At 38.2% G+C, this 26,694-nt stretch overlaps 3 protein-coding genes across 4 annotated transcripts; 1 reads left to right on the forward strand and 2 right to left on the reverse strand.

Annotated features, from left to right (window-relative positions):
• Window positions 1–237: 237 nt before the first annotated feature.
• Window positions 238–9,311, reverse strand: LOC116302557 (acetylcholinesterase). Its single transcript, XM_031711887.2, has 7 exons — window positions 8,371–9,311; window positions 4,788–4,967; window positions 3,781–3,938; window positions 3,029–3,136; window positions 2,293–2,743; window positions 1,581–1,825; window positions 238–894 (listed from the first exon to the last, which is right to left on the reverse strand). The coding sequence occupies exons 1-7, from the start codon at window positions 8,934–8,936 to the stop codon at window positions 758–760; spliced, it is 1,845 nt and encodes a 614-aa protein (XP_031567747.2). The 5' UTR covers window positions 8,937–9,311; the 3' UTR covers window positions 238–757.
• On the forward strand, window positions 4,848–22,685 carry LOC116302555 (cholinesterase). Of its 2 annotated transcripts, XM_089036341.1 has the most exons (10): window positions 4,848–4,969; window positions 12,213–12,328; window positions 13,575–14,180; window positions 17,485–17,664; window positions 18,413–18,573; window positions 19,355–19,456; window positions 20,113–20,375; window positions 20,804–20,967; window positions 21,074–21,273; window positions 21,990–22,685. In XM_089036341.1, the coding sequence occupies exons 3-10, from the start codon at window positions 13,585–13,587 to the stop codon at window positions 22,376–22,378; spliced, it is 2,055 nt and encodes a 684-aa protein (XP_088892467.1). In that variant the 5' UTR covers window positions 4,848–4,969; window positions 12,213–12,328; window positions 13,575–13,584; the 3' UTR covers window positions 22,379–22,685. The 2 variants fall into 2 exon arrangements, with proteins under 2 accessions (XP_088892467.1, XP_088892464.1); XM_089036338.1 differs by lacking the exons at window positions 4,848–4,969; window positions 12,213–12,328 and having other exon boundaries at window positions 12,762–14,180.
• Window positions 22,686–23,664: 979 nt separating this feature from the next.
• LOC116302558 (uncharacterized) lies at window positions 23,665–26,517 on the reverse strand. The gene is made up of 3 exons (XM_031711888.2): window positions 26,367–26,517; window positions 25,523–25,648; window positions 23,665–24,882 (listed from the first exon to the last, which is right to left on the reverse strand). Exons 2-3 carry the CDS (start codon window positions 25,632–25,634, stop codon window positions 23,858–23,860), a joined length of 1,137 nt encoding a protein of 378 aa, XP_031567748.2. The 5' UTR covers window positions 25,635–25,648; window positions 26,367–26,517; the 3' UTR covers window positions 23,665–23,857.
• Window positions 26,518–26,694: the final 177 nt, after the last annotated feature.

Below are 26,694 nucleotides of genomic sequence, written 5' to 3' on the forward strand. Positions count from 1 at the left end.
CTTAGAGCGCGCAATGCTTTTACTTCGTGGCCAACCCATACGAAGCGTACGGTAGCATTGCTACTGAAATATAGTTTAGGCGTTAAGCAGTTTGTTCGCTGGAAACAACTTTGAAAGACCAAAGAGAGTGTAGCATCAGCATCCGCAGAAAACAAGATGGCGGATGTGTGGACAGGGAGCCAAACGATAAAGCTGAGAGGGGTTGATAAACAATGAATCAGGATCCAAGATGGCACATTCATGGTAAGGAATCTATTTATTTACGTGATTTTTTTGACGTTAACGTTATCTTCTCCTGCGGTTTTTGCTAGACGGGCTACAGTCGCGCAAACTCAAGAAGGATTATCTTGGGGGTTCTCATTCAATTTTATGTTTCACTGTATACTATTATATCCCTTAATCCAGTGTTTTCCGTCTTTTTGTGTTCAAAAAATAAATCATATGAGCCGCCATAACGATACACTGCAGTTGTTTCGAAGGTTGTCACAGTAAAAAGACAGTGAATGGAAAGCCATATAAATACTATGGCATGTCGTACAGTGTACGCGTAGTAACTCGTTACATTCACGCCCCGTCCACATGTAAACGAATTTCAAAAAAAATCGCTTCTTTTGAAAAAATTCGGATGCGTATGGACGGGACCTCGGATGATAACCGCCATGTGTGCCCGGTCGCACTTAGACTAAATTTCAATAATCAGTTCTAAACTATAAATTGTATAGTTTATAACTTGGCCTAGTTCTTTTTTGCAGAATAGCTAATGCTCTGGTTGTGACGGTGGCGCATTTGGACGTTTGCTAAGCATTCTGGTCTGGTAGACGATGATTGCCAGCATGACAACGATGACAATAGCCATGACAGCGACCACAGCTGTCAGAGCCTTGGTGGTTTTTTCTGGGAAAAGATGAATGAGAACATATAGGTAAAGCTTAGCTCTGAGTTTATGATAAAAACATTGTTAGAAAATTTTAGTATGGAAGCTTTTGCGTGTGACACGATAAAAAAGGAAAAAAAACTACGATCCCAACTTCCAAATCCTACTATTCTCTACTTTCACATCCCCATAATGCCTTGCGTCTTTGGGGGTAACCAATCAAAAACTGTCCCAAATTGAAAGGTTTCTTAATTGAATTTATACTATACCTGCTTTTATCTGTACAATACTGATTATCAGTTTATTCCAAGTTATTTTTCCGTGTACAGATCATCAAGAGTTTTGGTCTTACAAAAAATGTATTGACTTACGAAAAAATGTTTAAAATTTACCATAACCGTCTTCAAGCTTCTATCTTTTTCTGTTTTTTACTTCTTAATTTTATTTTTGGATACCAAACAATTGTCAACATTGTCTGATCAGCCTTCAGCATAATAAGTGGGTTTTTACCCTCTGGTTACCCCCCCCAAAGACGCAAAGTATTATGGGGATGTGAAAGTAGAGAAAAGCAAGTTCTTCTTCAAACAAAGGCGCGTAATACTCCAAGCAAGGTTCCTGAAGTAGGATCGTTTTCTAGTGGATATTGGCTAACCAATTAGGCTACACTAGGTAACTAATCTATATTTCTTTAACAATTTCAGTTTACCTTTCTTGGGGACGCAGTCATCTCCATTGTCAGGTCTACTCGTGGTTGTAGACAAAGGTGGCTTGGGAGTGTTTGTTAATGACTGTGACATCATGGAAGGCAACAGTTCATTCCAGAATGCAATGCGATCGGAAAGAAACTTTGATTGTACCGAGATATTTGACTTCCCAATGGAGAGATACTGGTCATTAGTTGCGTACGTCGGCCATTTGAGTGGTGAATGACTACTTGGGGGCGTTGGATTACTACAGTACAACGACAACACAACAAGTTTATAAACGGTAAGTTGTAAACTCTAGTACATGGTTTTATTCAATTCCCCATGACAGACCATCACGTAACATCCTTGAGAATCACATTGCTGCGGATTGCGTGACATACCTGAGTAGCACGAGACCTCATTTTTAGAATCACGCAACTCTGCCTTGAGAATTATGTGGCAATCCACCCTTCTTAAAATAGTTTTGAATGCGAGGCTAACATGGAAATATAAAAAAGAAGTCACATTTTCTCTATGGAATTTGAGGCATTTCTTTTCTATTTCCATCTGACGTGACTTTCTTTTGAATATTGTGTGACTTTTCCTTGGAAATCACGTTGAATTCCCTGCAGAATCGCGTAATACTACTACATTTGATTTGATTTCTGAGTCTGCCAAGGTATAAATATCAGTTAATAAAGTAATACTACTCAAAAGATAGTACATTCTTACCCCTTCTTTGCAAACTCCATCAACATCCTAAATGCTTGACCCACAATTCCCCCTGCTCCACCACTGCGTATGCTCTCATCAGTAAACTCGCTGTCAAACAGCAGGCGCACATCGTTACCATAAGCAAAGCCCTTCTCCATTGGAATGCTGGGTAGCAAAGTGGTATTCAGTGCACTCTTCTGGATGTGATAGAAATATGTTGGAATCCCTTGACGTGAGACAAGCTGTGCAAGTCGTAACGCTGGCGCACTGAACGAAGCGTCCGTATATACGTTAATAAGTTGTTGTTTATTTGCCATTTGGTCTTCAGGGTTTTTCCAGTTGTTGTACTTGTGGCTAATGAGTCTTGCTGCTGGTGGTGGTGTGTTTGTCAGTATGTTGGACTTGATGAAGTAATGTAATACAGATTGGTTGATGCCTTGGCTTACTGATCCTATGTTGTTAGCCAAACCTGCAGATAAGAGACAATCCAGTATCAATAGCAACGACCAGCTAAGGTAATTCAGTTGAGATTCTTATGGAAATAGGACTGACAATGGGCCTTTTTTATGGATAAAGAAACCTAAATATAATAAACCCTGAGATACCTAGCTAAACGATACTTCAGAGTCATATGGCAGAAGACATGGGAAAGGACCCTTTTGCCTTGGGCGTAATGTTGTCCAACTTCAGACTTCGAATCAACCACTTCAGAATAAGATTCATTGTTTGGAGAATGTGGAATGTTATTCCATACCTGGTAAAGAAGGTGATAAGAATATTGCTCCGTCATCTTCAACAATCCCTACCATGACACTCTTCACTTTGATTTGATTGCTTTTCTTGAACAGCACATCGGGGGAGTCTTGCGACGAAATAAAGTGAATGAATGAATTCTCTAGTAACCTCTTTTTCAAAGTTTCTGTTATACTTATCGTTATTGGCTTCCATCAATCACAAAAAATACAGCCCAACATCTCTAATACGGACATTGAAGGGAGAAAACTGAGCACCCGATTTAGAGGTGTTCTTAGTTTAAACATCTTTTTTTTAAGGAAATTGTGGATAAATGTGTAATACGTAGACAATAGACTTTTTCGTCTTTGTCGTAATGTTTCCCCATTTCTTTGCACATGAATATTGACACAATTCAAACAAAGAAAATTATTTCCAAGAGAGTGACACGTGGTCTGAAATGGGAAAACATTACACCTTTTAGCTCACTTCAGACGAGGCGAACCTAATGACATCTCCGCCTTGTTTTCCATTGTTTCATTTAGGCTCAGCTAATGTGAAGTTCGACGTTTGACCTGAGCATTATAACTTTTATTAACGGAAGCCAAACACCATAGAGTGATCTTCATAAACCTGTGAAGTACATTTTAGCGTATTTAGTACTATTACGCTCTAACTCCTTTGTTTTCTATTTGAATCTGGCTATTACCATCTAATAAGTAAATTTTGCTTCACGGGTTAATGAAAACCACTATCTCTTTTAGCAGTGCATACCTGTCAAGATTTCTCCATCCACCACTGGGGCAAATGGTGACAAGATTGGGACGTTTTGAATCTTTGCTTGAGCCAAGATGATGTCAGCGACAGACTTTGATTGCAAACATGCTTTCAGATTGGAACGGTTCGTACATTTGAGTTCCTCACTTATTTTCCTGAAATAAAAGAATTATAATATAAACCCGATTCCGAGGATGACGAAAAAACTGGGTCGATTTGGTATTGCAGTGCATTGTGGGACTGTTTAAGGGGATGAAATAGACGCCTTTTTTGGAAATTTGTCCTCTAAAACGACATCAGTGCGCTGCAATGCCAGTTCTAATCAGTTTTGTCCTCTAGCTCGGAATAGCCAATAATAGTTAAGGTGTGATGTGGCGGTATTAGGGCCAAGTGATTTCTAGTTCACTGGACTTCCCTCTTCTTCTTTAGTGTCATTTAGTGCCGTGCCGTGTCCTGGTGCAATACGAGGTCGAGAATGAGGTCGTCAATTGTCATGCAGGGTTTTTTTGGATCGACCGCAACATCTGCGCACCTATTTTTTGGGACATTCCGCTAGACAATGTGACTGAAATTTGCAGCATGAAGGATGAAAAACGACTACAGCATACACTGGAAGTTTTTGTTTTTTTCCCCTGGATTTTTTTCCTTTCTTATCACAGATAAAATACTGTTTTAGTTAACTTTCTCGCTCAATCGGTGATACCCGAACACGAGGAAGTTATGTCATTTGCGCTTGCACAACATATTCCCTCAATTAGAAATACATAGAATAATAAATAAATTCATAGAAAATACAGCTTGGACTTCCTGTGGTTTGATGGCAGATAAATAAAATCCCATTTTCGTGAATTGAATTTTTTCTCCTGTAAAACGATTGTATATTGTTCCTGTCATCTAACATGGCTGCCCGCAAGGTGATATTTGCCAATAGTTAACCTAAATTACTGGCCAGCTCCTAAACACGTTATTGTTTTATCAATAGTAGTACCAATATCCCGATTTACCTGGCGCGCTCTACAGCTGTCACGTGGTCTAAAGTGGCTGTCAAAGACAATGGAGAACCACTCATCAGTATCACGTGATTGAACAAACCGTGAGCCTTGGGAGAGACAAGTAACAGACCAACACTCATGGCTCCCGACCAATGACCGACCACTGTGACGTCATCAGGATTACCGCCGAACCTGTAAGCACAAGATGTTGTTATATAACACTATGATAAAGAGTTATTTTCGTATGAGTGGGAAACGATACGGTAAATTCGTAATCGTACTGTAGCCGTACCTTATCTTACCGTAGCCGTAACTATGTGTTGTGATTGGCTGAATTACTGGAAGACAATGGAAAGCCATTTCAATGTGGTACCGTGTTCGTGTTGTAAAGTACCGTATGTTTTCCACTCGTACGAAAACCACTCTATTGTTTTTATGCATATCAAAATTTACAGCTGCGTTACGACGCATACTGCCCCCATAAGAAGCGAAGGTTTCAAAATATCTGGTGCTTTAGCCTAGGGGATTTCCATATTTAGATATTTATTCCCGATCGTCTGAGATACTAAGACGCCGCTACCACGATGCGGTTAAAAATATACCGCTCTCTGTGTTTGATTGACAGCTGTCAGTTATAGATAGCATCTGACACGAACAGAAGTTTCTTATCGATTGATATTCATCTTGTCTGCCTTTCGTAAGAGTATTATGACCTTGTAATTTATATTGATCAAAATAACTGAAAGATATGAATCATGATAAACTTATTCACAAACTGGTTTGACAAGTTAAGAACCTCAGTTTACCGACCTCCAAAATCTAAACTTAGTCATTTAAAGCGATTAGAAACCTCCGTAAGCCGACCTCAAAAATCTACAGATAGACATTCAAAAACCTCTTTAGACCGTCCGTCCAACTACAATAAGAAAATATTGTTTTTTTTACGGAGCTTAAAAAACTCTCTTGTAAGATTACCGATAAACTAGTAGGATCATATTTAAGAAATAAAACACGCGCGCGCATGTCTCTGTACCGTACAGTGACTGTGATATAAACACGCTGGAAGCTGTAGAAAAAGAGAGAAGCATGCTTAGAAACACGAACCGTACAAAAGACACAAGCAGCCGTTTAATATTGCTTTCATAAAATATTTTGGATGATTTTGCGCGAACGTGCCTGTGTCTTCTGATATAAACTCGGTAGCCTACCATGTAGCGCGCATTTCATGTCTCAAATATTTTATAAAGGAGAATATAGGAATTACGAGGTTTCCATAAACCTCTGATGAGATACACAGAAGATCCATTGAACTCGTAGATGATTGGTGTTAACACGAGCGATCGATTTATCAGGTTTTCATCTCTTGTAAGATCGACCGTCTCTTTGTCCTAATCCCCCAATAATTCGGTCATACTCAGAACTCTCTTTACACCGACCAAAAACAGACGGCAATGTCGTGCCCATTTACAAGGCAGAGCCAATAAATCACATTAAGAGAGAGTTTGTGCTTATGAGGATTTGAATAAGCGATTGAGATTGAAAACATACCAAACTATCATCAAGTTACGAGATAATGATGCCTAATGGATTATTATTTCCCAGCAAATGTCGTTGTATAAATCTTGTCTTAATGGCTTCCAGCTCAGACTAATGTATTTTGAGAATTACCAAAAGATTTTATAGGATAAAAGTCCCTGAAGCCGTTAATACAGGAAGCGAGGCTTTTTTAAGCGTCTAATCTAAAATGTATTGAGTGTTGGCTAAATGGATCAATCTGAATATCCACATATATAGCTCAGAATAACCAAACAAACAGTGGAATATCCTCGTGTAATGGTCTTAATTATCCGTATTATTTTGATAAAGAAATGAGTTGTTTTCGTCCATTCACAGTATTTCAAAACAATTTAATGGCAATGTTTTTGTTATGAAAATGGGAAATAAGAGGAATCCCGGTACGAAACGTGCGTTGGTCTTTCACTTGACTACCAAATGGCTTCCGTAATCACATGCTGTGCTGTGATTATTTTAGTACATTCTGATTGGTCCAGAGTGGTGGAAGCCATTTAATGATTGCATTCTGTCACGAGAGTCTGCGCATGCCGACGTGAACACGCCTCCTCCGAGAAAACCGATCCATATTTTAAAAAAATCAGATTTGTCTTTCATATTTCTGCTGTTTTTCATTTTTCTGAGATTAAATTCTTGGTTCATTCTTTTCTTTTCCCTTTTTCTTTTTCTTCTATCTATTCAAATATTTTTGAAATTATTTATAATAAATGTTTTATAATTATTTTGCTATTTTTTGAAATTCTATTCCATTCTGACACCAAGCCGCTTGATTTCAGTTCATAATATGTACTTGTTATGTACTTACTTTTTTACTTTTCTCTTTGTTTAATTCAAATTAAATTCGTTGAAAAAATGAATGAATTTCTTTGTAATTTAGAATTTATTATTCTTTTATCCGTGATTTTTTAGTTCAGCGTTTCACTGAATCCCTTTGTGTAACGTAATCTACGTTTAACATCTTCTAATCATGTTAAGAAGACGCACAATTATCTCTCATGCCTATAAAATACTTATAAAAAATTGACATTACAAAATAACTGATGTTTAAATGTCTTTCTTTTTTCTGCCCGTTGTTTCATCAAAACGCTTGTCTCTAAGTATACCGCAAAATACAAGCGTTATACGGTAGAACAATTGTCAAAATTTGTGTGAAATGAAAGGGAAAAAACCAGCAAACGTCTAGAACTGTATAACACAAGTATATAACACGTGACGGATGTTTGTTCTTAAGTGACGCTGTTTTCGTGTTATGTAAATTACTGACAAAAGACACAGACACTCTTTTCATTTTTGATCTTTTCTTAGTAATTCCAATTAAAAAAAAGACCAAGAATGCGATATTTTTTCTTTAGTTTTCTTTATTACCGGCCTTACATTTGTCCTTGTACCTTCTCGATAATTATATTCCTTAACCGTTCTCTCCTTTGTTCGTCTATTTATACTAGTTTCCATTCTTTCATCTATCCCAACCATTTCATCTATCCATGTTATTCCATCCATCCATCCATCCATCCATCCATCCATCCATCCATCCATCCATCCATCCATCCATCCATCCATCCACCCATCCACCCGTCCACCCGTCCACCCGTCCACCCGTCCACCCGTCCACCCGTCCATTCATCCATCCATGCATCCGTCCGTCCACCCGTCCACCCGTCCATTCATCCATCCATGCATTCGTCCGTCCACCCGTCCACCCGGCGTTCATTCATTCCGTTTATTTATTCGTTTCATTCATACATTCATTCGTTCTTTCTTTCTTTCATTCACCTTCCCATTAACTCATTTATTCTTTCATCGTCTGCTCTTTTATTCATAAGAATGCAAGCCACTCTTAATCATTTAGACGTTCGTTTAATCAACAAGCCAAACATTCCATTCGTTTCCACTATTTATTCATTCATTCATTCATTCATTCATATTTTTTGTACTCAACCTTCCACTTTTTATAATTCCACTCTTTAACGCCTTTATTTCCCGATTATCTAAATATATCCCCACACACTTCAATTAATCTTACCTTTGAATATTTCTTTGTAACCAGTTCAAAGCTTCAATTTGATCTGCAAGTCCATAATTGCCCTTAATAACTTCAACCCCTGCGCTAAAAAAACCCAAGATTCCAAGACGATAATTCAGAGATACAACAATCACCTCTCCCTTCGAGGCAACGGCCAAAGGATCAAAACTCGTTCCATTTGCTTTCCCAAAACTGTACAACAGCCCTCCAATATACACTATTACAGTCAAGTTTTTTCCCTTAGAATCAGGGACAAAAATATTTAGGTTAAGACAGTCTTCGCTCGCTTCTTCAAGACGTTGTATTCCATAAGGAGAACTCGCCTGTGGGCAAGGCTTTCCATACTGATTGGCGTTTAAGATTTCAGTCCAGTTTTCCTGTGTTGGGTATTCAAAACGACGAGGTTTGGCATAAGGGATTCCTAGATACTGATAAACAGTCTTATTCTTAGGAATTGAGACGCCGTGTCCACGTACAGGGCCGCTTGTAGTCTCCACCACTTTCGACAATTTTTCTTGCTTTGAAAAGGAAATTATAATAAAAAGCAACGTGAATGATAGGAACATTGCAGCTTCGAAAAAAAGTTAAACTACTCGAGCTTTTTCGGCGAAACGTGTGCGGTTCAAGATGTGGCTGTTCCCGTCTACAAGAAGACAAAAGCAACGACGATTTAGTGGGTTTTTTAGAGAGAGAGAAAAAAAACTCGGCTTCTATAAAACAATAGACCAATATTTGTAGCGCGTAGATCCTATTCCTCCCTTCCTTGGGTCGCTCCTGATTGCTTTACGTCAAAAGATAGTAATGTTAGTTAGTCCCTCTCTCATTTATCTTGCTATCAGATACTAATTTCCATTCAAAGGACCGACAAGGAAAAAGAGGATCTGATCAGATTCGAAACGAGATATCGCTCTTAATTCATTGGTCGTACTCTACGGCCGACTAACAGCTTTCTATATATATATATATATATATATATGCTCCATTGAGAGGAACGCTCATTTCCGCGACGATTACGAGCAAGGCTCATTGGATGAAATTTTGAAGTTTACACATTAAATAGCCCTTATTATTCCCTTTGAATTACAATAGACTACACCGTCTCAATATTCTGTCGAATTCAATAGAATTTGATTCCCGCAATGTGAGTGTAGCTGTAAAAGGCCGAAAGATGGTAGATTGAATGTCTCTCTTTTATTAGAATAAGTAAGTCATTTAAACCTCGTAAAAAGCTGGCAGAAAAACCTCGTTTCTCATTTCAAAGCGAAGCGTAGGAGGAAAAGACGACAGCAAAGAATCGTTATTTTCGTCCCACAAGAGCCAAAAGGTTTTTTTCCCTTGAATAAACAATAAAAATAAGAAGGTTTATTCAAATAGAAAATTTATGTGGATTACCACAAAATGAGAAGACAAACAGTAATTTGGTTGTGTTAATCAAAGAAAAAACAAAAAATGAAACTGAAGACATATTAAAAATTTTCTCACTATTTTCCTTTTTTAAATTTGTAATATTTTTTGAAAAAAAAATTAGGGTCGAACCTTTTGAGAAAATGAGAATATAAACAATAATTTGGTTGCGTCAATTAAGGGGAAAAAAACAAAAAATGATAGTTGAAACTAAAATCTATTTAAAATTTTCTTCCAGTATTTTCCTTTTTTGAATTTGTATTTTTCGAGAAAAAAAAATTTAAGTTCGACCCTTTCGACATAGTTAGCCCTACTCTTCAAATTCAAGCTTATTTTTTGTGCAATTCCAGTCATTAGACATCAGTTAAGTGTAATAACCTGCTTTGTCTGAAGTCGAGAGCAAGCAATTGATCTTGTTTGAGCCATTTTTATTGCAATTCGTAAATGACTTCATAAATATTGTCTTATGTAAATATTTGTCGTGTTTTTCAATCACATTTTTGTTTTAAAAGACTACAATGAGCATGGAGAACCCCATGGCTATAATAAACTTGTCTAGATTTAAACTCGGAAGAAACTTTATTAGTATTCTATTTTATGTAATTTGAATTTTGCAGGCTGATAGGAAGATTTTAGTCCAGAAGTAAACAATTTTAGCACACAAGAAAAAAAAAATGTATCGAATTCTTTCTTTGTTTATTTATTTTTTCTCTCTCATTCTTTCTTTCTGCGTCTTTGACTGTCTGTCTGTCTGTCTCCTTCTTTCTCTCTCTCTCTCTCTGTCTCCTCTCTCTCTCTCTCTTTTTCCTAATTTTTCTCTCTTTCTTCTCCTTTAATATCAATTTTTGATCAATACTAACGAGTTCTCCATTAGCTGTTTAATTAAAGGCAGAAACCAACTTCACTCATTCAAAAGAAACGATATCCAGCTTAAGTTCTTCACTGAGTTCGTTAGCTGTACCCGAGTCAGTATTAATAACTGATAAATGTAAATTATGATGTTTCCACAAGGTGTCGTTCAAATGTAGTCGAAAGACGCAAGAGCAGGCTAGTCAGGTGTGTTTGACCAACGGATGTTGTCTAAAATCAGAACTGCTTCTCGGTCAAAGTCGATAAGGAAAAGAAAATATTGCCTTCTCGATAAAATATATATTTAAAGGATATTAATAGAGTATAACCAGAAAATTGTACTTAAGTAGTCAGTCTTCTCTTTCTAATTATTATATAATATTGGAAGATATGTTTTCCTATTTTCTGATTGTTATATATTTTAATCTTTTTATTTCTCTATTTTCCTTTCTTTCCCTTTTCCGTAGATTTTTCGGAATTTTTTCCCTTCTATTTTTCAAGTTATTTTTTTCCTTCTATTTTTCAAGTTTATTTTTTCCTTCTATTTTTTTCCTTTTATTTTTTCCATCTACTATTTCTTTCTACTTTTCCATTCACAATATGTGCGATGGATGTTATATATCTTATCTTATTAATAATACATGTCTTTTTTCCATTTAAGCACATGTCTCACTAATTCCTTTGAGAATAAGATTTTTCGTTTGAGTTGTATCCATATTCATGTGTCTTCTCATGTACAACCTCATCGGCAGGCCTCTTTACCTTGGGTGTAATGTTATCCCATTTGAAAGCACGTGTCCTTCTCCTGAGTATCATTTCTTTTTTTGAGTCGTATCCACATTCGTGTGCCTTCTCATAAGCAACTGTTAAACAAAGAAATGATACTCCAGAGAAGAGAATGATGAGCCTAAGCTCAGTTTTTGAGCAGTTTATCGCGATAAAAAAAAAAAAGACAATGAAATCTTGAACTGTGAAAATTCGTGTCCGCCGATTGGTTAGGTCCTCTGGCTGATATATAGTTTCTTTATTTTGCAAAATAACATTTCTGTAAACTTTATTTGACACTAAACATCCTTCTTTCATGTCAAACATGTCATCCAAAGTTGGACAAATTACAAGTTCATTACCTGGATGATCTATATGTTCCAAAGATTGTATTGAGATACGCATATATGAGTTTTAGTGGCCCTTGACCACACTCGAAGATGTCATGTTCATCATTTTACCTTATCTCCTCAGTTCTTGATATATCTTGTTTTTTACATTTTCCTTAGCTCGTTTAGTTGTCGGCATGGTATTTCAATTCTACTTTTTTTGCACATTTATATTAAATGCGTCTACGTGCTCTTGACTACACTCGAAGATGTCATGTTTATCCTTCATTACCATATTGTTGAATCTCTTGTTTATTTTGAATTTTACATGTTTTTTGGATCGTATTTGTGGATCTAAAGGCGTATCAGCCCCGGAAACGGGCTATTCCTTTATTCCCATCCCCACCCAGTACCCAGAGCCATCGATTCAGTACCCTTCAAAGAAATACCTTACTATAGGCGGGGCGTTTCAATTCCAGTTTTATCTTTTTTCAGATGCTCATGAAGAACTTGTCCGAACGTTCGGCGAACTGCTTCTTTATCCAAGTGTTTGATATGGAAAATTATTGGCTATTATAATCAAGAAGAGAACTGGAAAACCATTTATGAAGGTAATCAAAATCAGTAAAAACATTTATTGTAAACACGTTCCTTTTGATGAGAGGGTTCCCAAGTTACTTCATAGGTTTCAAAAATCTTCTCCAACTGTTGGGTAAACAGATAAAGCAAGGCTTTTTTTCCAGTCTGGCCCACTCGGAACTAGAAATGGAACATGGATGGCAAATCTTCAATCTTTTTTTCCGCCCAAATTTGGAAAATCGTCGCAATTCTTTTAACATTGAATTCTCCCCTAGACCAGGTCTTTGCAAAGAAAACCCAATTACGCATCGCAGATAAATTAGAGCTACCAAATTTAGACAGAAGAACTTAAAAGGTAGAAAAAAACCAAAGTGAAAAAAAAAAAAAAAAAAAAAAGGGGGGGAAAAAAACTGTTCACAAACTTCACTCCGCTGTTTTTTTTCCGTAGCTTATTCAGTGAGTCTGTGAAGTCGTTAACCTTTTGTCATGTCTCGATTTGTTTGCCCACAAGTGGTAGTCACCATAGCAACCAAAGATACACCAAAGAATCTGACAAATTTTCGATTTCTTGATTTCACTTTATCTTCCAACTATCTTAATAATTTGAGCGTAACTACGTATCAGTCTAACAATTTCCAGCCGAACAAAACTAACCGGATAACTTCTGCATTAGACAAAATATGCGGCCCGTTGGTGTAGAAAAAGACGTTAGATATAGATGCGCGTTTCGTATAACTGAACAAATACTGACGTCACCGGGCACTAATCTATGAGTATGAGATGACTCATGTCACATTCATAACATTCAAAAACACTAAACCGACGCAGTTTTAATACCACCGCGGTCTCTCGAGTAGAGCTGTTAAACAACCAGTAAAATCTGGGCTCAACTTCCTGGTTCTCGTGTTTACGAGTATTTCTGGCAAAAAATACGGATTTTGCGAAGCCTTGGCCGAAAAAAACACAAAAAAGTTTAGTTTGTTTGCTGTGGTTAACTTTTAAAAATATTTATTTAAATTCTTTTGTTCGTATTCATTGGCGCATAAAAACGCTTGGGAACGACTCTTTGTACTAGGGCTTCCAGTGAACTATTTTTATCGGAATAAACAGGCGATTTGCTTTTGCAAGAAAAGGCGGAAACTATATCGCCGTAGGACACTATACGAACGTTCGATTTGAGGTCTCGGGGAATCGAGAAAACACTATTGTTAAATCTACTACAAAAACGTCTGGAAAACATTGATGTGAGGTCAAAAACATGTACTATTCGATTTTAAGGTCTACATTGATGTCGTATGTGTTGGTTAGTGTTCTGTTTTCGATAATGAAGTCAAGCATTCACTCTGAAGCGACCAACCTTAGACAAGGTGAAGTGAACACAACTTGTGGAGTGGTGAGAGGTAAAACTATCAATCTACCTACTGGAAAACCAGTCGTTCAGTTCCTAGGAATACCTTACGCGAATGCTGGTAGGTTTGAGCGGCCAAAACCACCAAATATTTGGAACGTGACCCTTGAAGCTACAAAATACGGCAAATCTTGTCCGCAGCTGGAGAATGTTCCACCTTACAAGGTATCGCCAAAAGACACGAGTGAAGACTGCTTGAACTTGAATGTTTTCGCGCCAAACACGACAGCCTTTCAAGAAAAGTCTGCTACGAACCCTGTGTTGGTTTGGCTACACGGAGGAGGGTTTATTTTTGGTACGAGCGCCATTACGGACCCCAGTACGATAGCGACTCGGGGAAACATTATAGTAGTTACTGTCAACTATCGACTAGGTGCACTGGGTTTTCTTAGTCTTAAAGAAGAAGGTCTTTCTGGAAACTATGCTCTCCTAGACGTAATTGAAGCGCTCCGATGGGTTCAAAGTAACATTAAAAGGTTAGTTTGTATATTTGAAGTATATCTTGGTTGTAGTATTAACCTTGTTTATATCTTATACGTTGCGCGTTGTGGCGGGAATCGGGCAGGTATTTTTCGGTCACTTCATGTATGCCTTATTCAAAGTTTCATTTACCAATATAAATAATACAGTCGGTATTTCTTTAACACTGTAAAATAGTCTTCATTTGGCGTTTAACGGCTAGGTATTTTTCGCAATTCGAGCACAATCATTGTAAATATAACCATGTTTTGCATATTTTTCATAATCTCAGTTCCTCAAGTGAGAACACAAGAGATTTTCCATCATCTTGTCGCGCGTTCGGTTAAGCGATTTTCACAACAATAACAATAACTGTATACTATTAAAGTGAATACTACAAGCTGGTATTCATATAGTCACTTTATTCGGATTCTAACAATTCCACATTAAAGATATATTCGATAAAAAGAGAATTTCAATGAAATAAAATAAAAATAAAATAAATATAATTTTTCTTGGACTAAATGAGAATGTTCTAAAAATACACAATTTTACCCATTCATCGGAAAAAACGCATAATGAAGTCATCTTCATAAAATATTAAAATTAGTCACTCTTTGTCAATTCTGGGTTTGATTTTGAATCTTAATCAATCAGTATAAGAAACGACGCCTAAGATTTGATTTTTTTTGTGCTCCAAGTTTTCTTTTTCCAGAACATGTACAATTCGGGGAAAAATACCACTTAATTGGAAAGAGAGAATGGCTTATTGGAAAGACGGTGTACCTATGTATATGTTTACACACTTGAAATTCTACGCGAGCTTAAAGTGTACTTGATATCTTTTATCTGGTATAAAGCTGATTTTCGACTAAAATAAACCAGAACATCTGTTTTCTATATTATTCATAAGGTGGCAATGTTTGCCATTGGTACGTTGTAGTGTCGTAGTTATCCCCAGGGTTAATTAGTTTTTCTTAAGAGAACTAGTGGCGAGTTCGCCTGAGGAAGGAAATTTAACAGAATAATAAAGCACTGTCGCTTTTATATTTAAATCCATCTATATTTTTCTATTTTATTCAACTCAAATGTGTTTTTTACATCATTTTTTAAACCTGTAAGTAAACATGTTATGGTTAGTTGTTCTATTCAGCGACCCCTAACTAATTTTTTTATAACGGTTTTCCGAATATTTTAATTTTTTCATTGTCGCGGAAATTCAATATCTTAATTGTATTCACAAAATGAAATTAGATATGATAACTTGGCGAGGGATTTTATGATTCTTTTTTTCAAAGGCTGTCTAGTCTAGTGTACCGTGTGTTGTGGTGTGTTGTGCCGTGCCGTGGTGTGTTGTGCCGTGCCTTGTGGACCGTGCATTGTCGCTTGTTATGCTGTGCCTTGATGATATGCCGTACTATGCTGTGTTGTGTTATGACCACGTATATGCTATGCTGTGGTTTGTTCTATTGTGCTGCGTTGTACTTTGCTGTACCGTAGTGTGTTGTTGTGTGCTTTGCTGTACCGTAATGTGCTGTATCGTAATTTGCTGTGCCATTTTGTGCTGTACCGTAATGTGCTGTGCCGTAATGTGCTGTACCGCAATGTGCTGTACCGTACGTATTGTGCTGTACCGTGATTTTGTCGTCGTGTACTTCCCTGTGCTGTGAGTTTATGGTGTGATGTAAGGGTGTAATACAGTCTTTAATTAATGCATACCGTTAAGTAATGTTGCAACGGGAGTCACGACACCTAATCCCTAATCCAAGGTATATTTTTTGAATAAACATCATATCAAGAATCAACAATCATATCGAACCTTTCTCTTCTCCTGGTTCTGTTTTGGCTTTCAGCCGCATTTTTTTTTTCCACCCACACGTTTTGTTTATAGACAATACTACTAATGGCTACAACAACATCATGTACAAAGTGCACTGCACAAGTTCGAGAGCAATTTGCGTACAGGCATCTAGAGATTGACGCGCTCGGCAAATCCAGACCCTCGCTTCCTCCCAAAAAAGTATAAATCAGTGAAGCCAATTAACTTGTGTCTTTAATATCTGAAAATTTCCAAACATTAGTTCTTATTTTTGAACCAAAAATTCTTTCTTCTTAATAACTATTTTCCATAGAACATATGCTCTTTTCGACCTTTTTAATATTTGTTTGGTTTTCTCAGTTATTGTTACCGCACAGATGTTCATGTATGCGTAATAAAAACCGCTATATTATTATTATCAGTTTAAACGCTGAAGAACTGTAAATTTTATTTATTGGACTTAGATCACTTGCCAACCAAAAGAAAAGCTTTATTTGACAATTGGATGACATATCGAGAACTGATGGACTCATTATGCAAACTCTAACAAGAAATGTCAATATTTAATAGACGTGACGCTCTGGTAGCTGCCAAAGTACACAGTATAAGTTCGAGTAAAGCTGAGCAAAAACAAATTCACCGGCCAAATTCCATTTACGGGCTAGATGTGCTGAGTTAGTCAAAATTTATCAACTAAGGAGGGGGGGAGGACCACTCACAGAGTGGAGGCATTTAACCCGTCAAATAAAAATACTAGTCAACGTTTAATAGTCAAATAGACACAAAAGAAAACAATGAAATTAGGGCCTACTAATGTGTATTAGTCTAATATATATTGCACTGGTTTAGTGACTTCGTTTTAAAAATCTAAATAATACAGCAATAAATAATGATCGCTCGCTCCCTTAGATCAAACCAAGTCTGTTTCATCGTTTGATAAAATGTTTCGTTTTAGCTTATGCGGTTCGTACGTGCTAAGGCTTGATTGCCTGTTTTATTCATTGGATATAGTCCACATTCTTTGTCAAAAGCGTTGTACATGCATCGAGAGTTTGGCGCTACTGCTCTAAGCGCATGCTCAAGGGGTCAAAAAGATCATGGGTTGTAAACATTGCTATATTTTAATCGCATTTTTCTTATCAAGCACAATTTTCATTGAATATTCAAGAGTAAGTAGCGTTAAGCTAATAGTCGAGACGAACGGTGAGCTTGCAATGATAGGGACTTGTGAATAATTGTCCAAGGTGTTAAAAAAGGTCTCTATCATTGCAAGCTCACCGTTCGTCTCCTTCGATGCAAAGGCATGCACGGCTACCTTTCAAGATGGCGCAGGAAACTGTGACTGTCAAATATAACTTTTTGCAACCCATGATCCCACTTTTTGACCCCTTGAGCATGCGCTTGAAGCAGTAGCGCAGAACTCTCGATGCATGTATAGATGGCATACTGGCATACTGGCATAGATTAACACTGTTAAAAACTGTTACGTATTTTTTCTCCAGTTTTGGTGGCGACCCAAAGAACGTGACCCTAGGAGGATGGTCAGCGGGTGCACGTCTTGTAGGAGTACTGATGATGTCACCATATGCTAATGAACTGTATGAAAGAGTATTGATGATGAGTGGCTCTGCTGGGGGTCTGTATTCATACTTGGAGCAAGAAGAGGCTGATCTTAGGGCTCGGTAAGAAATGAGTATTGAACTTGTTCAGCGTTAGGAATAGACCTCCTCGGCTCGGGCGTAATGTTTTCCCATTTCAGACCACGTGTCATTCCATAGAGTATCATTTCTTTGTGTAACGGTTGCGCTCGGTTGCACATGAGAAGACACATGAATATGGATACCACCATCAACCATTAGTGCCGTCACGCAACGCTTACTCTCCTAAATACTTAATAGCTGCGTAGGAGACTGCGTCAGAAATGGTATTATAATTCTAGTATTCCTATTGGGCAATGGATTGTTTCAACATAGACGTTGGGCGGCTCTCCCAGGAAGACGATAGTGCGCCTTTTACTCTCCCCCCCCCCCACTTCCCAAAACTACCATTTCTTTTTCCTCTCTCTTCCTTCCCTAAGTCTCGACGCCATTATTGCCTGCGTGATTCTGTTATACCTGTCTTTGGATTGTATTTTGTTGTGCGGAGAAGGAAAGGCATTTAACCATGCATATTTTTTCAAACTTTGCATATACGGCCATATTTAGACTATTATGAAGACTACGATATGACTTTGAGTTTAGTCGACTGACCGTAGAATAATTTTTTAAAGCGAAATTGGGATAGAAGAAGGCCAAGAAAAAAGGAGAGAGAAAGCAAAGCAAAGCAAAGTTTTTCAGTTATTCATCACTGCTTTCTCTATTCACCGCAATGCGCTTGTCTTCACAGTTTTACCTCTGATATCATGATTCCCAATTGCTGCTTTTTTGTCAGGTATTTTGGAGGCCTTCTCCGCTGCCCTCACCCAAGCAGCGACTTCAAGGACTGCTTGAAAAGGAAATCCCCAGCACAGTTTATCGAAGCGCAAAACAAGACGCATCCATCTGCTCTACTCGCACAGTGGGCACCTGTTGTGGATGGAGATGTCTTACCAGGTAAGCAGAACTAATGGCATTATATTAACTACTCTTGAAACTCCAGTGTATGCGGGCTTAGACTCACTTCTGAGGTCGGTAAACAAAAGCAGAAATTAGAATAACGAAACAAGCAACTTCTGGAGTTTTTTAAAAGTGTCGTCGATAACAGTCGTTCTTGGTATCCCGCGCGGACGGAAGCGTACGATTTGCCGTGGAAGCACGGGTGGTGGCGTAGTGGTGAGAGCGATTGTGAGACCCGAGTTCGATTCCTAGACTCGGAGTCGTTTATGAGTAGAGCTGCCTGTTTCTTCCCCTCTGTGCTTTTCCGAGTTCCAGCTTTGCTTCCTGCGACTCTTACACTTCCTTCGTGCTTAGCAACATCTCGCGTACACCCAAAAACTAACGGAAGCACGCTAATCATTGACTGTCCTATATTCTGCTAACGAGATAACAAATTCCGGCTCCAATACCTCATTCACACCAAGGCTTAAACATGTTTTAAAGTGGTTTAACTAAACAGGTTTGGAAAACTATCTACGAACACTGCACAATCTTTGGTAAAATAATGCATGTAAACTATCCTTCGTCTTTCTCTGACAATATTTTAGAAAGTTTCATTATATTGTAGGTTTCTAGTTTCTCAATTTTTTTCCTAATGAAAACATAGTTTAACTAAACACGTTTAGGTGTGAATGGGGTATCAAGATTCTCCCTAGCTTGATTATACTCATAGTCCATTGAGATTCATTCCTTTACCTCGAATACTTGTTCATTGATAACTGTGTGGTCTTCTTTTCAGATTCCCCGCCAATACTTTTAGACCAAGGAAAGTTTAACGGGTCCAGTGTTCTTACTGGTGTTGCTAACGATGATGGAAGTGACTTTCTTTACGATATTCCCGGTGAGACTAATATTCTCCCATAGAGGTTTTCCACCATCACGTGACGGCAGCCATGTTAGATGGCAGGAATAATACAATCGTTTTACACGAGAAAGAATTCAATTCCCAAGAGCAAAGGAATTTTATTGTTTTGCCATTTAACCACAGTCAGTCCAAGCAAGTAATGGTGCCAAACCTCTATTACTATTCAAAATGCCAAGAACTCAGTGGTTTTCTGATGGGCTTTGGTTTGCATAGTTATAGTGTGCTACCACTACCAGAATCCTTTCTTTTATTCCGTTTATTAGAACCAAGGAATCTTTTAAAAATAGAGAGATAGACCTTACTGAAAGAGCGAACATGATGCATTATGGTACAAAAATCATTATTTCATCATGCCTTATATGCTGTTGTTTATATCCATGCTAGACCACAATACATCATGTTTATCAAACTTAGAAAAGGGCTATGGCGAAAACATCCGATATAACATGCACTACTTAAAGATGTTTTGGGCAGCATTTTTTTTGTAACATGGTGGTTCTTATGGGTTATCCCAACATATAGGCTAAGTTTTTGGATTTTCACAAACGTGCATCTTCTTGTATGTCAGAATTTGCTATTGATCAAGGCGGCAGATATTTTAAAATTATTATTCGTTTCGTTTTGAAATCTAGGTGTGAATAGCGGGGTCGATGTTACCAAAGGTTTAACAAGAGAAGTATTTGAACAAGTCATTGGCAACAAAACATGGATCCGTAACCAAGATAACAAAGTCCCGCCAATCATAGCCTTCCAATACACCGATTGGTCAAAACCTAATGACGTCAATATGACGAGAAGGCAGTATCTCGATTTGCTGACTGACTCTATATACAGAGCTCCTGCTATACATTCTGCTAATGCTTTTGCAAAGAAGATCCCTGTGTTTTTCTATGAGGTATGGTATAAGGGATAAACGCCTCTTACCCACTCTCTCCATTCTCTCTACAAACCACGGACCCTGGGGCAGAGATTAGTTCTCAGGCTCTGCGCAAACAATTATGTTGGAAAAAACGGTCGCACATCTCAGGTATTTTCTGAGTTCCATAAACAAGATGCGTTGTGGTCTAGCTTGAGTGCACCATGTTCGCTAACGTTCGCTTAAAGTTGAGTGATTTTAATCAGACCGTGAAACACTTATACTAGTAGTTAGTATTTAATAGTCAAATACGTCGCGTGGCGCTCTTTCCGTTTCGTTTTTAGTGTTAAAAACACAATCAAAACGATAGACGGAAATAGCGTGCGCGCGCAAGGTTGATGACGCACGGGAGTAGGGCAAGAAAAAATTTCAAATGCATCCGGTTTCTAAAAATAGCCCATCTCTAGACAGAGTATCGAGAGGATAATGACGTCAATGGTAAACCCAATCCCACATGGATGAACGTCGCCCACAGGGCTGATCTGAGGCACATTTTCCCAAAACCCACGTCAGTTGTATCAGGATTTACTGTAACGATGATGGAACCTTGGATGAACTTTATCAAATCTGGGTATGTTGTCTATAACGCTAATGTTTGCAAAATCTCTATATAGTGGTAACTATGGTTACTATTTCGCGTCATAATCGCTAACAGATGACATTAATGTTTTCTAAAGGACACCCAACTTCCCCACCCAGCAAGCATGGCCACGCTACACTATCGCAGACCAACAGTATCAGGTGTTAAAGGGCTTTCCCGCACCTGCTTCAAAGTTACGGGTGCAAAAAATGAATTTCTGGAATGAGTTCATGCCGAAGAATGGAATGGCCGAGGCAACAACACCAGCTCCAACGACAAGTCCTAATGATGACTACGGTATGTGGGTTGTTTTTTTAGAAGCTCCATGGATCCCTTGCAACAAGACGTCTTTACATGTGGGCTGGTTTTTTTAGAAGCTCTATAGACCCCTTGTAACAAGACGTCTTTACATGTGGGCTGTATTTTAGAAGCTCTATAGACCCCTTGTAACAAGACGTCTTTACATGTGGGCTGTTTTTTAGAAGCTCTATAGACCCCTTGTAACAAGACGTCTTTACATGTGGGCTGGTTTTTTTTAGAAGCTCTATTAGACCCCTTGCAACAAGACGTCTTTACATGTGGGCTGGTTTTTTTAGAAGCTCTATAGACCCCTTGTAACAAGACGTCTTTACATGTGGGCTGGTTTTTTTAGAAGCTCTATAGACCCCTTGCAACAACACGTCTTTATGTGGGCTGGGTTTTCTGGTCAAGTTGAGCCGCATTGCGATTATGCTGCAATAAGTCTTTGGTAGCTTAGGACTCCAGTAACAGCATGTAACGTCATAGCCGCCATCTTGATTGACACCAGTACCAAATACAAATTCAAACAAAATGGAGGCTGTGACGTCGCACCAAGATGTCTTCTCTCTAGTTGGTTTTGACTAAACAATTAGTCCTCTCGCCCTCATGGTCTATGAGTCAATAGACAATAAGGCCTTGAGTGACTCAACCCATTCAGACTCGAGGACTATTTGCTAAATATTTAATTCATTGCGTTTATGTTTTTTCTCCAGATGATTTGACCATCGCACTGATAGTAGTATCCTTCTTCCTTGGGTTATTCTTCATCCTCGTTATTATTTTCATAATCGTTTTATATGCACGAAGTTACGAAAACACACCAACATCGACCTCGGCAAGCTACCGCAAGCCTCAACCCAAGGAGTCTACTACTACATCCAAAGAAGAAGCCAAATACCACAGCACCCCTTATGCCCAATCACCTCCATACGAGAGCCCCGGACCATACCGGTACGGGAACTCGTCCACGTTTGCCGAGAAGAAGGACCTTCCACCTCCCTCATCTCCCGTATACAATGGCGATTATTACGATGGAAAAATTCGTATTGTTGAAGAGCGCGATTCGCCCTCTAAGGTCTACATGGATTCTGATATGTTGTGAGATAGAGAATCAATAGAGCAATCGTTGTGCACTCGGTAATACTTAGTTTAATCGATGAACACTCGGAAGTGGCAATGAAGATGAGAATCAATAGAGCAATTGTTGTCCACTCGGTAATACTTAGTTCAATCGATGAACACTCGGAAGTGGCAACGAAGATGAGAATCAGTAGAGCAATTGTTGTCCACTCGGTAATACTTCGTCCAATCGATAAACACTCGGAAGTTTCAACGAAGATGTTGGCTGAAGTTTATATAACAAGAATAGAACTGAACTGAATAGTACGGGAAAAGGAATATTGGAAAAAGAGAGTAATAAAATAAGATATGGAACAAATAACGATAGCTATCATCAGGATCAATGGCTAATTCCACGAGTCGCGTTTGAAATCGTGCGCAATTCCATATTGATCTGTGACTTTGATCAGCTCAGAGGTTGTTTCAGGGTTCGATCTGTGACATAGCCGTGCCTTGACGTTTAACAGCCCAGGGACTGTTTCAGGGCGTGATCTGTGAGCCATCCCCGACTTAGATAAGATAAGATAAGATAAGATAAGATAAGATAAGATAAGATAAGATAAGATAAGATAAGATAGAATTGATGTTAGGTTGACATTGCATGTGGTTAACCAAAGCCTTAGTAATTTTAGATCACATCTTTAACACAGTATGAAGGATACTCAAAATGATTATCTAAATTGTTAACTCGTAAAATGATCTAGACTCACTACGAAAATTTATATTTTATAGATATTTTTGATCACCAAAAAATCACGATGATAATAAAGTTGCAAGACAATGAAAAAAAAAGGAACGGTTTCATTTCCTGTCGCAGAAATGTTTCATTTAACTTGAGACTACTATATCATATTGTTACTGTAGAAATTGTTATTCCTGGTGTAGATAATGCCACCATATAGATTTTAAGAGCTTGTTTTAAAGAGAGAGAGAAGGAAGAAACAGGAAAAGAAAAGAGGTTGGCCGCGACAAACAGGGTGAAAGCTGAAAACAGGACGGTGTTGTGCAAGAGAACGTGTGGTAGGATCTAAAGAAAAGGTAGGTAGATAAAGAGTTTAGTGACACTACCACATGCGCAAACTGATCTATAACGGATGGCATCAGTGGGGAGCTAGCAATCTCCTCGTACCTAGAGCCATTATTTTTTACTGCGCATGCTCGACAGTAAGATATAAGAGCTCTGGGTACGAGATTGTGGAGGTAGATAAAGAGGTTAGTATCACCACAACATGCGTAAACTAGTCTATAATGAATGACATCAGTGCGAGATTTAATACGCCAAAAGTTATTTTTATTTAGTCTAATCTATTTTTGTGATAAGTTTGAACTTCATTGGGTAACGTGCGTCTCTTGTCTCATCTCTTGTTATTGCAGTCTCCATTATTCTTTCTAATTTTTTAAAAATGAGTTTGAACTTCATTGGGTATTGTGCGTCTCTTGTCTAACCTCTAATTCTTCCACATCAAGAACCATTTATTGTACTCTGATTACTTCTCGAGTGACTTGAATCAGGGATGTTATTCTTACGCCAAGCACACGTGGTCAATTCTCGTGTTTTTTTAATCAAAAAGTACTTTAACATTACAAAGTTAAAATTCCTGTCCAGTTTCTCGTGATGCAGTTTAAATGGATGAATAAACCAGTTATCTTTCTTAGTCAGGTAGATAAACCAGAAAAACCTGCTATCTGTAACCCGTTTGTCGGCTTTTCTGACGTCACCAGGTATGTAATAACCCGGCAGATATTTGATATTCGTTGCTTTTTCCAATACTCGTAACATGGTTGGTACTGCGATCTCTAAAAACACTTTATGTGTATAGAAGATAAAAGATAAGACTGAAAATGCCTGCGCATGTCTTTTTGGGATATACAAGACATCTGACCGACCGCTGTAGCATCGCAGGCTCCCATTGCTGTTTTCTCTCAGTAGACTAAAGTCTTGGTGTCCGAGGCTAATGTTCGTTAAGTGTTCGTAGGCCTGTCGGCAGTTGGACACCCCATAAGGTGATCGCCACCAATACCATGGATCTTCAATTTCCCCATACATTGGAGTGGAGCTAAAAACATTTGGCGACTGCCAGATTTGATTCCGGTCGAAATCATAAAAATTCCAGTAATTTAAAATGACGTCATCGTTGATGTAAAAATAGCCTTGGAATCCCGGATGTTGACGAATTGCCTGCCCCAAACACTCATAACCCAGTACTCCGCGGTAGATGTTGACCGACATGACCGAGATTCCTGCAGTTTTGTCTGGTGGACCACAGAATACAATGGAAGGAAAGACTGGCTTGTAAAGGTCTTTAAAGTGCTTGATACTCTTGTAGTAAGGGTAGTTGTACACTATGACAAGAAGTACGTCCTTGAATGCGTTACGCAGGCATGGCAACGCTTTCTGACGAACTGTTGCGTGACTTATGTTTGTCTTACTAGAATAGCTAGCAGCTATTGGATGTGAATATGGTCCCCATGTCACGCAAGAGAAGTCTGAAAAATAATGTAACACAAGGATCAATAGGCCATTTCACGGATCCCGTTACTCAACCTCAGCCTCGTCAGCGTGTAATTATTCTTTAGAATTTGACTACAGTCCGCAGTAATGAAAGGAATTTACACATCAACGAACAATCGAAACACTTAAAAATTTCACAGGTTGTAGGCAATTTCTAAAGAATATATTACACACTGACGAGGCTGAGGTTGAGTAACGGGATCCGTGAAATGGTCTATAGACCCCTGGCAGCAACGTGGGAATGCAGCTCAATTTGGAAGGCAAAGCAAAGGTTTCCGATTCTCAGGAGAACGAAATTATTTTGTTTGTTCTTCAAATTGAGCTCCTTTGACGTCACTTTAGGGGTCTATAGAGGAATGTAAGGCTGAAATTATTTGGTCAGGACAACATAACATACAACATAATTTACAAATTCTTAAAAAATGCATTTTCTAAACTTTCAACCGCCTTAGGCTCATTTCAAACGTCGAGCTTCACATGAGCCGAACCTAATAACATCAATAAAAAAACCGCCTACTATCCATTGTTTCAATTAGGTTTGGCTCAGGTGAATTTCGACGTTTGACCTGAGCCTTAGATTAATTCTGTAAATGCTAAACTCTATCGATGACTTACTTGCATAATAAAATATAGACAGGCCAAAGAGAGCTATGAACAGGAATGGTCCATAGGTTCGTCTGCTGATGGTTCGGGCTGTAGGGGATGACAGGGGTCTAGGAGGACGCATGATAAATGATGTTTCTGAAGCAAAAAAAAAAAAGATGAAGGTCAGTAGGGACTCATTTACGATACCCCTCGTATCCGCACCGAATCAAAATATGGTGGCCAATTTGAATAACTATTGTTCTGGACTGACTACCGACTGACTACCCTCTCATACATGTGAAAACGCTTTTATGTTTCCACGTGAACACGAGGCTAGTCAGTGCAACAGTCGTGCCAGTGCAACATAATTTTTGTTGCTATTTTGTTATCTATTGTGATATTTTGTGACTCGTTCAATAGATCGTAAAGCTGGCATCGTTTTTTTGGTATTGTGATGTCAGCTGTGCTGTATAAATTACATTACACTGGAATTTTAACTGAAGTGTTTGAATTATTGACGTTGTTGCATCCTTTACAGTTGAAGGTTGTTGTTGAAACTAGATCTGATACTGAAATTAGGCTAACCCTGATTAAACGAGTCTGCAATCAAGGAACACAGCGGTATTGTACGAATTCGAAAACGGTGCGTTGAGACAACAATGGAAGTCACTTTCCCCTCCCATGATTCCGCTTTGTACAGCTTTATTTAATTGAAGAGTAAACTTCAAAGTAGAAAATTAACTAGAAAAAAAAGTATCTTCAATATTTGAGCCCGTTTTTCTAACATTCTTTATGAGAAGGAATTGAAATTAGTACATCTTTATTTGAATATGTCTGTTGTTGCTTAAATGATTCAATTTGATTCCTCACATACCTTTATCTGAAAGTCATTTTAGCTTACATTGTCTACTCTGTCCCACAGATACTTGTATCTTCTTTTTGTGGCTGATTAGTTCATCGCTAGTTAATTTTCCAAATTCTATATATATTTTCGATACGTTTGACTGGTAACCTTGGTAGATCCTTTCAAGCTGATTCAAGACAACCTGTCATGCTAGCAATGCATTATGGGGGTTATTTTACGGGTGATCCTGTTCGGTACCCGTTAACTTTTAGTAACCAGTTACGTTAATATCAGCACTATATCTGTTTTGTTAACAACATTCAGTGGAGTATAAAGAGAAAGTCGGATTTCTGTTACA

Source organism: Actinia tenebrosa, unplaced genomic scaffold (genome assembly GCF_029948245.1).
Source record: "Actinia tenebrosa isolate PJP-AT-01 unplaced genomic scaffold, QUT_ActTen_1.0 PGA_scaffold0__85_contigs__length_37466705, whole genome shotgun sequence".
Lineage (NCBI taxonomy): Eukaryota > Metazoa > Cnidaria > Anthozoa > Actiniaria > Actiniidae > Actinia > Actinia tenebrosa.

Coding starts and splice junctions, on each gene's coding strand:
- LOC116302557 (XM_031711887.2), bottom strand. CDS start 8,936: ATGTTCCTATCATTCACGTTGCTTTTTATTATAATTTCCTTTTCAAAG. Junction 3,939..4,787: donor ACAGCTGTAGAGCGCGCCAG/GTAAATCGGGAT, acceptor CTTTTATTTCAG/GAAAATAAGTGAGGAACTCA. Junction 1,826..2,292: donor ATGGAGTTTGCAAAGAAGGG/GTAAGAATGTAC, acceptor GTTGTACTGTAG/TAATCCAACGCCCCCAAGTA.
- LOC116302558 (XM_031711888.2), bottom strand. CDS start 25,634: ATGCGTCCTCCTAGACCCCTGTCATCCCCTACAGCCCGAACCATCAGC. Junction 24,883..25,522: donor GTCTATATTTTATTATGCAA/GTAAGTCATCGA, acceptor ATTATTTTTCAG/ACTTCTCTTGCGTGACATGG.
- LOC116302555 (XM_089036338.1), top strand. CDS start 13,555: ATGTACTATTCGATTTTAAGGTCTACATTGATGTCGTATGTGTTGGTT. Junction 18,574..19,354: donor GGATGGAGATGTCTTACCAG/GTAAGCAGAACT, acceptor TCTTCTTTTCAG/ATTCCCCGCCAATACTTTTA. Junction 20,968..21,073: donor ATGAACTTTATCAAATCTGG/GTATGTTGTCTA, acceptor TGTTTTCTAAAG/GACACCCAACTTCCCCACCC.